General features: G+C 36.9%; 2 protein-coding genes across 4 annotated transcripts in view; both read right to left on the minus strand.

Moving 5' to 3' along the window:
• Positions 1-996, minus strand: part of uaca (uveal autoantigen with coiled-coil domains and ankyrin repeats) — a 52,526-nt gene extending 51,530 nt beyond the window's left edge. For all 3 annotated transcript variants that reach the window (XM_015399590.1, XM_015399591.1, XM_015399588.1), the window contains exon 1: positions 797-996. In XM_015399590.1, coding sequence (XP_015255076.1) covers positions 797-844 — 48 coding nt within the window. In that variant the 5' untranslated portion in view covers positions 845-996. The remainder of the gene's footprint in view (positions 1-796) is intronic.
• A 3,650-nt stretch (positions 997-4,646) lies between these two features.
• LOC107100911 (mortality factor 4-like protein 1) overlaps positions 4,647-12,823 on the minus strand; it is a 15,953-nt gene continuing 7,776 nt past the window's right edge. The window contains exons 8-12 of the mRNA XM_015399587.1: positions 10,206-10,307; positions 8,429-8,517; positions 7,778-7,950; positions 5,559-5,643; positions 4,647-5,076 (exon numbers count right to left, since the gene is read on the minus strand). Of these exons, the coding sequence (XP_015255073.1) occupies positions 4,992-5,076; positions 5,559-5,643; positions 7,778-7,950; positions 8,429-8,517; positions 10,206-10,307 (534 nt within the window). The 3' untranslated portion in view covers positions 4,647-4,991. The remainder of the gene's footprint in view (positions 5,077-5,558; positions 5,644-7,777; positions 7,951-8,428; positions 8,518-10,205; positions 10,308-12,823) is intronic.

Raw genomic sequence — 12,823 nt, forward strand, 5'->3', positions numbered from 1 at the left:
GTCATCATTTCCACATCTCTGATGTTGCTGCTATTTTCAAATATCCACTACTGTAAAAATGTCCATTGCTGTATATTGGTTATTCATTCTCCAGATGCAGAGTTTTCCAGTATTATATTTGTTTGTCTTTTAATTCTATACAATGATGTTATTCTTATATATTTTTCTATAGTCCATATTTGTGTGACAATAGATAATCTTTTTGCTATATATATATATATATATATATATATATATATATATATATATATATATATATATATAAATAACTGACTGTGGATTATTTTAACTAAACACATATCTTCTTTTATCAGTTTAGGGCGTTTTCAGGACAAAATGTGTTCAAATCAAGGGAACCATTGGACTGTGAGATTCCTGAACCTTTCTGATAAGAGCAGATACCGTAGTTTGGTGCATTGATTTGACCTGTAAGAACCTGTTGTTTTTTTTCTCTCTTTTTTTGTCTGTGATAACCAGCAGCAGTGATGTGGAAAGCTCTGCAGGTCATAGAAACACTGAGCCCAATCCATGCAATGTGTTTAGAAACATAGCGCTCCATCCGCATCTGGTTCAGAGCTGCAGGTGCTTCGAGCTGTTTTTCCCAAACAGACCTCAACCACCGTGGGAACATGCCCACGGATAATGTGGTCGCTAGGAGGGGGGAGGCCAGGGTTACAAATAACCCCTGGTGTGGAAACACAACGCCTGACTAGAGAAGCTGAAAACTAGCCTCACTGCAGCCATAAAATGGGAGGGAATATTAGCAAAACATAGCAACCAAATGTTATCAACTTACTGTGATGGTAACTTCGTGCTTTTTCAGTCGATACTTCAGGCTCTTCATCTTGTATCTGTCTTGTTTCTCAAATTAAAAGTATGTTTCCACCGCAGACTTTCATAAACAGAGCACAGACTGACCTAAAAGTTTTCCTGTAAAGTTTCTCTATCTGTTCTCCCGTCTTCAGCCCGAGTTTCACCTGACGCTTTTAACTGTAAACTCCGGTCGCACTTTGATTGATAGCCAGCTCATCCAATCAACGTGGGAATAAGCGTGGGGCTTGAGAGTTAATCCAATGGGAGCACGCAGGGGGCGGGACTTCCCTGTACAGAGCTTTGGGAGACGTTGGAAGAGTCCTGGGATAGAACAAGGAAAGTTCACCAACAGGATTTACCTGAAACAGAATACTGTAGACTCCCAATGAGCAAAAATAAATAAATAAATAAATAAATAAATAAATAAATAGTCAGATTTCTGACTTTAATCTCAGAATTCTGACTTTTCTCGGAATTCTGACTTTAATTTCAGAATTCTGACTTTTCTCAGATTTCTGACTTTAATCTCAGAATTCTGACAGCTAAACATGTTAGCATCAAGCTGTAGCCATTTCTGTTTTAGAGACTAGCTCTCTTGTTTTAATCACCTTCTGCTCTTCCATTAATGAAATAGCATCACGAGGACTCCTCTGCCATGTAAAAAGCTGCCTAATTTCGTCATTTTTCACCAATGTGTCTCTGTCCCTCCAAAATAACTCACATCTGTCAGTGAAGCTGAGTGCTCTCATATGTATCTCTTCCTTCATGTTGCCCATCTACGTTAAGATAAAAAATTCTGAGATTAAAGTCAGAATTCTGATTTAAAAAAAGTCAGAATTCTAGGATTAAAGACAGAATTCTGACTTTTTTCTCATATTATAGTGACATAAAACGTAAACAGTTTCAGTTTTTAGGTTAATTAACTATACAAAAAATTTTTGGCATTACATTAGGTGTACATTAAATTTTGTGTCTAGATTTCATCAGGGTTATATCAAGGTAAATAAACATGTTTTAAGAACACATAAATGGGACTTTGTCCACAATATTAAAATAATAGTTTGATTGTTAAAGCTAAATCGTTTTATACAACTGTCAGACAATCTGGCTGTTTAAGAGTTATCCTAAATAAAATGTCATATTGACGTGTATGGAACAGCATTTCCAAATACTATCGGGAAAGATTGAATTAGAATTTTTTTGTAAATATCATACAGAGCACACATTATTATTATTTGTTTTTTGCAAGAAATAAAGCCCAAAATCGGATTTCATAAAACTTGCTAAAACTCAAATTTTCTGCTTAGTTGGATGATGGTAAAAGATATTCTTTTCCAGGGTAGCTGTTTGTTTTCAGCTTGAAATTGTACGTAACATTTGTTGTATTAATGCAACTGGAATAAGGCGTGACCATATTGCTTATTTGCAGACGAATCATACGTTTTCAAAGTTAATTGAGCTACTGACTCAGATTTATAGTTGCTTTTGTAAACACAACCATTACAAGATTGTTCATCCTCAGTTAAAATCCATCAATATATCAGGATTTACCATTTAGCAAAAGGTGAAGAAATCTGCTTATAAAAGCTACTTTTAAAACCACAGCCATTTTAGAAATATATAAATATAAAATATTCTGTTACTGTCACAGTCACTCTTTTCTGAGATTCTCTGGATGCTTGGATTTTTCCACTGTAATGAAGACAGCTCATTCTCTATGTTCCATCTATTGCAGAAACCTTGATTTCTCCCTATTTTACGCTCCTCTTTCAGAGCTGTGGATACCTGCACAAAGAGCCAGACGTTAAAGGACAGGGACAGCAGGATTCGAAGAAACCTTGTGCAGCCTGCTCCTCACCTTATGAATACAAATCTGCCTCTGTAGGGTTGTGCAAACCTTCAATTGTTCTGGGTCTTTCCAGGAGAACCCTTATTGGTCATCCTTTATCTCCTCCAATCTCATCATGAACCTATAACACCTGTGGCTGCCAAAGACCTCACAGCACTTGAAACAGAAAATAATAAAATAGCAAGCAGATAATTGTTCAGGGGATTCTCTTTTTTCTTGTTTAAATGCTCATTTGACTGTGTTACTAATTTCAGTTCACTTTATAGTAAAATGTCCAAAATGCTCCAGTTCTAAAATGTAAAACAGCAGCTACTACACACTTCTCTAAGTATGTACCTCTGGGTGATTTAGATTTATGAAGATTTTCTAGAAAGAAACTGTTCTTAAAGAATAGGTTTTTCAAATAGGTTTTTTGGGTTAATCGGAAAACCCAAGGGGGGAAATGCTGCCCCCTTGTGTAGATAAAATAAATTTGATTTATTCATTGTTGACCGCTGATTAAGTGGCCTTTTACTGCAGGGGGAATATTTTCAAACATAATGGATCAATTTTTAAACCATCACTAGATAAAACAAACCCATTTCCCAAACGTATGCATAAATCATAATTAATATAGTTCATTAACCTAAAGCAATAGGCATGGTAAAGGGCTGCTCAGCAAGCCCTTTACCATGCCTTGCAGCAAGAAGGTTCTGGGTTCGATTCCTGGCCCAGGGTCTTTCTGCATGATGTTTGCAAGTTCTCCCTGAGCATGCATGAGTTCTCTCCGGATACTCCGGCTTTCTCCCACAATCCAAAAACATGACTGTTAGGTTAATTGGCTTCTCTAAATTCTCTTTAGGTGTGAGTGTGTGTGTTTGTCCTGTTTGTCTCTGTGTTGCCCTGCGATGGACTAGCGACCTGTCCAGGTCGTACCCCGCCTCTTGCCCATTGACAGCTGGATAGGGTCGCACCCCTCACGACCCCACTTGGGATTAAGCGTGTTACAAGATGGATGGATGAATGTGCACAGTATGGTTGTTACATGTCAGGTACGCCGGTCATTGACCTTGACCAAGGCTCCTTACAGTAGAACTGCAGTCAGTCCTGGACTGGCATGGCTATCACTGCCCCTACATAGTTAGGGACAAATTTCCCACTGGGATCAGCTTCATAATCATGGTGGGACCCTTCTTTGATTTTAATTATTTTGCTCAGGATACTCATAAGCCAACAGCACACCAAATGTTGAAAGGGCAATATTATTGCCATTGCTGTTAATATATAGTAGAAATTTTAACACATTCAGTAATGTGACAGGGGATCATTTAAGAAGGGGGATGATTTTTAATATTTCTTTAAAAAGGGGGATGCCATCCCCCCTCAACTTGAGTACAGTATATTAGTATATATATATATATATATATATATATATATATATATATATATATATATATATATATATATATATGAGTGAGTTCAGCTTCTTGTTTAATGTAAGCCTTCTGACTCCAGCCGTGCTGAACTGTAACAGGAACCAGACCACTTGTTGCGTACAGTAATTATTATTTAGTAATGTATTCATCATTATTTATTTAGATTTATCATGGGGTGTTTACAGAATATATATAGCCTGTTGTGTGCAGACATGGGGAAATTAAACAGACATGGGGAAATTAATAAAAGGTTAAACTTTATGACTGCAGCATAAATGAAGAGATGTGAAATAATAACTCCTTACATAGGGACTTAATGTTGTGTTTTGTTTCTTAAACTTACATGTGCTGATGAATGTTAAACTGTTTTACCAAAAATAAATAAATCTTTGGAAGTTTTTATATGCATACCAATTTAGAAGGAGAGTTTCTGTGCGTCTGTTGTGTTTTATCTTAATTAAACTGTGAGGGACATTTTTAACTTGTTAATCCTTTAAAGAACAGCTAAACTATTTAAGGACATAAACATTAAAGACACAGTAAACAATTTGGATATGGTTTAACAATTCTTTTCTTTTTTTTTTACTTACAAATTGATACAAATGCACGACATACAAACATTTTAACGGCTGGCTGCTAACTTTGCTGCACCTAATGTGACCAAAGACAGAAATAATTCAAAGCATGCAATAGTAACAAGCTCCTCAGCTGGAATGCACAAAAACACCATATAGGACAAAGTGGAAATGATAGTGTAACGGTTTCTTTTATAGTTCGTTGGTCTTTCCTGCAAACTGTTACAAGTTCCAAAGACTTAATGGATGAAACTCCGAACTGAACTAAAGATCATTTTTACTCGCAGCCTGACAAGGTGGCGAGGAGTCTCAGTCAAAGCGCCGTGCTGCTGAGAGCTCTCACACAGCTTTGCGGTGGTACTCAGGGGGGGCGACCTCGTAGTCGCTGGCACTGAAAAGGCTGGCCGAGTTCTTCACCAGGTACCTGCAGAAACAGGGAGACGTTCATCACTATTGGATATCAATACAATCTATTGTGACAGGCAGTTTGCAGAAAATCAATGGTTTACTACTAAAAAGGAATATAAAACATTATTCAATCTTTACACTCTTAGATCCAATGTCAGTTAATTATTTACTGCGTTTTTAAATTGTGCATGGTCTCCTCATTTAGAACTCCTAAAAGTGATCAAAATAAATAAAACATCTGCGATGAATAATCCACATATTCTGTCTCAAATATCCAAGCAGCAGCTCTATCTGTAGTCATTTGCAGCTACAGGCAGAGGCATTCAGAGGGGGGAAAAAACACTGTTTTCTGAGCGGGAAATCGATTTCATGGCTGCAGAAGTATTTCAACCTAGAGTGGCTGCACTAATATAAAAGTAGAAGGAAGAAACAGGTCATTTGAGACTCAGCCAAACATGACATGGAGTCTCTGATGGAGCGCTGGGAGTCTGGGCTTACTTGAGGAAATCTTGGAGGTAACTGAGCAGCAGGGCCAGACTCTTCTCATCCAGCAAAGTGTACGCCAGCATGGCTCCAATACGAACTGTCAATGGAGATTAAGATGCATGAAAGAGGAGGGAAAAATATGTTTTTCTAATTTTATATTAGTTCTTCATATAACAATGCAAAGAGGTTAAACTAGTTACCATGTTAAATATGTGAGATACAAGTGAAACTTGAATAGATCTGTTCATTTGAATCAAAATATGTTTTTTAAATGTTTACATCATGCAGAAAATAGAAACATTTGATAAGAAAATAAATCTTGATAATATCCTGTAGTAATTTTTTTTCCTCTATCAGTTAGATTTTCCCATCATGTCCACCGATCAACTGTTCCAGTCAAGCCGATTGGTCTAAAATGAACTTACTATGAAAGTAAACCAATCAGATATAAGCAATATAATTCAGCATGCCACGTAATGAATTTTAAAACCAAGTATTTAAATGAACTAAAAAAAACATTATTCAATAAATGATGCATAAGCTGTTAAAAATGTCAAAATGATGCCATTAGACGTGTGCATTAAATTAATTACTGTGTTCATTTTCCTTTTGTTTTGCAAATGAAACAACATGATTTATTTATTAGGTTCAATAACTTCCTGCAAGGAGAACACACACAAAAAAGGAAATGGATCAAATATCAAACAGATAAAATAATATGCACAAACTTTTAGTTTACGAATGTCAGCAGCTGTATGCTGCTCAGTGATCATAATCAGGCTGCTGCTTTTTCATCTTATTTTATTTTGGTGAAGATTCTCAGTCATCCAGGTCATAGTCATTCCAAAGAAGTTAAAAAAACAATCCACTGGACTTTGTTTCCAAGTTTAAAGACCTTTTGCATCCCATCCAGGAAGCTTTTTCAAGTCAAAATGTCAGAATTAGCGTTGAGTTTGTGGCTTTATAGAGTGGACCAAAAACAAAGCCTTGTTTTCCTTAGAAAACATGCAAACTGAAATGGACAAAAGGGCCCGCCCCTTTAGAATGGGGGTCGTTTGACTTATTTTGTTAGACTACAATGCCCCATACCTGTCTATGTCTCTGAAAGGGGGGTCGTTAAAGGGAATTGTTGTCCTTGCTGATTAGCCGAGGTCTTTTGTTCCCCTGTAAAGGGGTTGCAATGATAGCAGGAAGGGATTCACTAATAGGAATCACCATTATCATCATAATTAAGGTGACAAGTATCAACTGTACAATAATAATAGTTCTAGTGATACAAATGACAGTGAAGAGCTGAGCATATATAAAACAAAAAGTTTGTTTTTATAGTCAAAAAATTATAGCAGTTACTGTGACCATAAACATTATTTGTTATCATAGAGCACTACCAGTTAGATTAGCCTTTTCCTGCAGAAATATTCTTTTATATTTTTCATAAATGTTAAATCGTACACATCCGGTGTGACTATTAACATCTCTGTTGGATAATGTCTCCCACCGCATGCATGAAGCTGCTGCAGAACTGGAGAACTCCTTCACTGACAGACTGCTGCACCCTAAATGCACCAGGGAGCGTTATCACAGATCCTTCCTCCCAGCAGCTGGAAGACTTTATAACCATCACTGTTCCCAACAACCTCAATAAATAGTAACATTCATGCTGATTTTGAACAGTTTCTATCTTAGTCAGTAAATAACATGCTGCTTTGATTTTGCGCATCTCTGATGTTGCTGCTATTTTCAAATATCCATGACTGTAAAAATGTCCATAGCTGCATATTGGTTATTTATTCTCCAGGTACACAGTATTTATATTGTTAAAACTATTTACAGTACAGCATTTTATTTGTTTATTTTTTAACTCTTCACTATACTATACTTTATTACTTATGTTATTATAAGGTCCACATTTGTGTGACCATTTTTTCAACAATCTTTTCTCTACTGTAAACACCAGAATTTCCCCATTGTGGAACAATAAATGGATTTTTCTATTCTATTCTATTCTATTCTATTCTATTCTATTCTATTCTATTCTATTCTATTCTATTCTATTATTCTAATGTGTTAGATGATGCTCTGATCTGTTAAAGTTTTGGGCAAACATACATATTCTACTGTAGAACTAGAAAAGAAGTTTAGCTTTAAACAAAGAAAAAAATGAGCTTATGACTTGTGATGATGATGATGTTGATGATGATGATGATGAGGGTTTATTACAGGGTACCCACCAAACAGACGCAGCAGGTGTGGGGCTCCGTACACCTGAGACATCGGCACGTCGGTGTGTTCGGACAGGATGTCGGCGTACTGCGGCCTCTCAAACTTGTAAAGCAGCTGCGTGCCCAGCATGACGTTGAAGTACTCCTTAATTCCTGCCACCACCTCGTTAACGGCATACTCCCTAGAAAACAAGCAGACCAGTAATAATTAAAATTTTTGCACAAACGGCACCTTAAAAGAACGCCGGAGGAGCTTCAGGTTCAAAACCCTAAACGGAATAATTTATCCGAGCAGCTTTCTGTTGTCTGTTTACAAAAACACCACAAATACACCGAAGCCTTTGAAGATGCACTACAATAAAAGCTGGGTAGAAGAAAAGTGTTTTTATGTTATGGTGTTTTAAATTAGGTGCAATTATACTTGCATAATGTGCAAAAGCAAACCTCCCATGGTGTAAAATGCAGAAAAGAGCCATAAAAAAGCCCATAAATGTGATGGGAGAAGGGGAGATAGGACGCTAATGCGGAAAACACGTTATGTGAAAAGTGGTGTAATGAGGTGGACACACGGAGCGAGGCAGGACATTGAAATGACAGGATGTGGATGTCTCTTGTTTTTGACATTCAGAGAGCATCAGGGGAGGCAGAACGATGTCTTACTTGTTGTCAGAGGTTCCTTTTGATTTTTTGTAACTTGCATATTCCTCCAAGATCACCTCCACATTCTTCTTGGCAGGCAAATGAAACAACTGGAATAAGAACACAAGTTATTCAGAAATGAAGGTTATTACGCATGACTGCATTTTATTTTGTAGGGTCATCAGAACATTTCCTGGGACTGTCCATCTATCAGGGAGTTATATTTAAGACATAAAAGCTTTTTTGTCTTTATCAGGTTTGAAAAAGTGAAATAAGAACAAGAAAGGAAATTATATGAGGAAGACAGGAATAAAAGAAGCAGACAAGAAAAGGACACGACAACTAGACAGCATAATACAAAACAGTGCATGAAAATACTAATATTATCCAGATCTGGAAAATATCAAAGTCAGATTTCATAGATTAGAAGCCTTTGAATCTTTACCTGTCTGACAGATGAATTAGCAGATTCCCTTTACTGTACTTTGTTATTTTACGGAACGCTGTCATATTTTTTCAAGGGACATTAAACTAAAAACGTCTTGAGTTTAAGGATTCAACCTTACAGTTGCACTACTGAGGTATTTTTTACTACCTTCTCCCGTCTGCCTTGGTTTTTTCTTAAATACTGCACAAAATTAATTTTAACACAGGATGTGTGCAGGGGCTCTGGAGCCTGAGATGGAGCTCGTTGGATGTCGGTAGACACCCGATCAGTCTGATCTTTAGCTGAACCTAAGGAACATGTACTGCTGGGAAGACTAACAACCGTCTCTAATGTTTTCCACTTGAATAATCTCTCAGATTAAAGAGGTGAAGCGCAAAATGTACAGAAATCTTGGAGTATCCGAATACCTGTAAAAGACCTGATAGAACGTTTTTTTATGCTGGTGAAGGTTCCCAGTCATCCAGGTCATAGCCATTCCAAAAAAAAAAAATAAATAATTAAAAACAATCAACCGGACTTGGTTTCCAAGTTTGAAGATGTTTCGCTTCCCATCCAGGAGGCTTTTTTATTTCAAAATGTCAGTAAAAGCGTTGAGTTCAAAGCTTTATACAGTAGCCCAAGTGTCTTAAAGGTCAGTCGACACTTAGACGGATATGGGGCATTGCAGTCTAACAAAAGAAGCCAAACGACCCCCATTCCAAATAGCTGGACCCCTTCGTCTGTTCCAATCTTCATGTTTTCAAAACAAAATCAAGGCTTTGTTGGGCAACTGTATAAAACCTCAAACTCAACGCTATTCCTGATATTTTAAATTGAAAAAGCTTCCTGGATGGGAAGCGAAACATCTTCAAACTTGGAAACCAAGTCCAGTAGATTGTTTCTAAATTTTTTTTGGAATGTTTTCTTTATAATTTCAACACTAACTTTTGTCTCTCTCTTGCTTTATTAAAAAATGTAATATAATAATAAATATTGTTTATTTTAGGTAGAGGTAGCCGACCCTTTCAGACGTGATGAGAACTGAGGACATGTTTTCTAAGATGCAACATCCTGTGATATTATCAGCTATATTTCTCATACTGGATTCAGATCATATTCTTCTGTTTTATTATAATATTAATAATAATACCTATAGGAAAGGCTTTGAGTCATGTCGACTTGGCCGTAAAAAAATAAAAGGAAAAAGCAGCGAATCGTACCAAGGTTTAATAATATTTCTCCTATTTAATGTTTTCTTCGGTAGGTTTGTCTGCAGCTCTATCTTTTCTCATACCGTGCAGGAAACTAACTCCTGAGTCAAAGTTTAAGACAGGAAATGTGTTTCTGTTAGTGCTTTTCTCTTCTTTAAACCTGCTTCTGTCGTGTGATCAGGTCCCAGTCATCCACCAGCCAAGGTTTCAGCTCCTCAGGAATCTTCACTTTCACCTCCACACGGTTCACAAACATTTCCTCCTGGACAAACAACAAACACGCTGAATCAGTAGAGCGTTGTCATGCTCCCCTTGTATCTGCTTTCCTAGTAATAAAATTGGTTTCTAAGATTTAAAAAGACATTAAGAGGTTTCTCTCCCTACACAAATTTCTCCTTTTCGGTAACTTCCATGACCTGAAAGATCATATTATCCGTTTCTCTTTATATGAGCAAAATAAACCCAGATTTAGTTAGTTACTGCCATCCCATAAAGAACAAAAACAAATCCAAACTATTTTTTTTCCTGACAAGATCTTATGTCAAATCGTGGAAAGCAATCAATGAAAACATTATTTCATGTCAACATTGGTCTAGGTGGAGTCCTGAAAACAACGTGGGCTACATTAATAATTGGCAATCCTTTTGGGGAAAGCCTGGCCAAATTTATTAGTCCTCCAAAATCCTGACCCCCCAGGGTGCAGACCAGGAAGCAGAGTCCTAGTTTAACACACGTCTCTGCAGCTTCTCTACTGTTACCCACTCTTTACTTCGTCCAGACAGTGTCTTGCCCACAACCAAAATCTAATAAATTAGCAAAGATTCCCAAAGGAGTAAATCATGATAATCTAAGTAAAATAAATAACTACAATTGGGGAAAAATTTAAAATGATTAAATGTGGTTTATTTAACATAAGATCTCTTTCCTCAAAAAGTCTGCTAGTTAATGACTTGATTTGGGATAATCACATTGATTTATGTTGCCTTACAGAAACTTAGCTGCAGCAAGAGGATTATATAAGCATAAATGAGGCAATGCCTTCTAGTTATTAAAATTTTCACATACCCAGAAGTTCTGGGCGAGGATGAGGAGTAGCAACAATCTTTCAGTCTGACTTTCTGATTACTCCAAAGGCAGCTAATAATTACAAATCTTTTGAACATTTAACCCTTAGTTTCCCTCATTCAAATTGCAAAGCAAGAAAAGCTCTTCTTTCTGTAACTTTGTATCGTCCACCAGGTCCTTACTCTGAATTTTTAGATGAGTTTTCAGAGTTCCTTTCTGATTGGGTATTAAATACTGACAGGGTCATCATAGTGGGGGGATTTTAATATCCATGCTGTCATTGAAGGTGATAGCTTAAGAGCAGCTTTTAATGCTATCTTAGATGCTATTGGCTTTGTTCAAAATGTGAATAGTCCCACACATTGTCATCTTCATACTTTGGACCTTTTGCTGATATATGGCATAGAATGTGAAGAAATAACAGTACTTCCTCAAAACCCTATCCTCTCTGACCACTTTTTAATAACCTTCAGGATTACTTTAATAGAGTTCTCCTCCCCAAAAGAAGGTTTCACTTTAGAAGATCATTATCAGATAGTGCAGTTATGAATTTTAAAGAATCTGTTTCACTTTCTCTTTCCTCTGTGTCGCTGAGCAGTGCTGCAGAGGGCAGCATAATTTAGTTTATTCCCCTTCACAGGTTGATGATTTTGTTGATGGGTTGCTAGTTCTCTGCATACTGCCTTAGATAACTCAGCCGCTTTGAAAATGAAAAACGTTAAAAACCGAAAGCTGGCTCCTTGGTTTAATACAGAGCTGCGCACTTTGAAGCAAAATGCTAGGAAACTGGAGAGAAATCGCGCTCCACAGGACTATGGAAATCCTACCTAGTCTGGAAAAATTTACTGCTGTATACGAGGTCCCTTTTAAAGCAAGATCAGGTGATTTCTTCTCATTTAAAGAGGAGAATAAGACTAACCCTAGATATCTTTTTAATAGAGTTGCTAAACACACCCAGAACCATAGCTTAGTTGAACCGTCCATTCCACCTGCTCTTAGCAATAATGATTTTATGGGATTCTTTATAAATAAGATTGATCTTATAAAAAATAAGATCATTAACACTCCTCTATCTACGAGCAGTTTAAGTAGTTGCCAAACAAGTTTGCGATCACTTACACCATAATGAACTTTTTGAAGAGTTTCAGTCTGGCTTTAGAGCTCATCATAGCACTGAAACAGCTCTGGTGAAGGTTGCTAATGATATTTTCATGGCCTCAGATAATGGACTTGTATCTGTGCTCGTCCTGTTGGATCTCAGTGCTGCATTTGATACAGTTGACCATAATATTCTTTTAGAGAGACTAGTATAATTTGTAGGAATTAAAGGAACAGCACTAGACTGGTTTAAATCTTATCTATCTGATCGATTTCACTTTGTTCATGTTAATGACAGATCTTCCTCATGTTTAAAGGTTACCTGTGGAATACCACAGGGATCAGTGCCAGGACCAATTCTCTTTACTATATATGCTCCCAATCGGTAGAATTATTAGACAGCATGGGGTTAATTTTCACTGTTATGCTGATGATACCCAGCTATATCTGTCTATAAATCCAGATGAAGCTAACCCATTACATAGATTACAGGCATGTCTGAAGACATAAAAACCTGGATGTCTCTTAACTTTCTCCTTATGAATGCAGACAAAACAGAAGGGTTTTTCACAATCTAACATCTGTCCACAGTGCACAGGCAATCATCTCGATAAT

This window comes from Cyprinodon variegatus, unplaced genomic scaffold (genome assembly GCF_000732505.1).
Source record: "Cyprinodon variegatus isolate N-32 unplaced genomic scaffold, C_variegatus-1.0 Scaffold1027, whole genome shotgun sequence".
Classification (NCBI taxonomy): domain Eukaryota; kingdom Metazoa; phylum Chordata; class Actinopteri; order Cyprinodontiformes; family Cyprinodontidae; genus Cyprinodon; species Cyprinodon variegatus.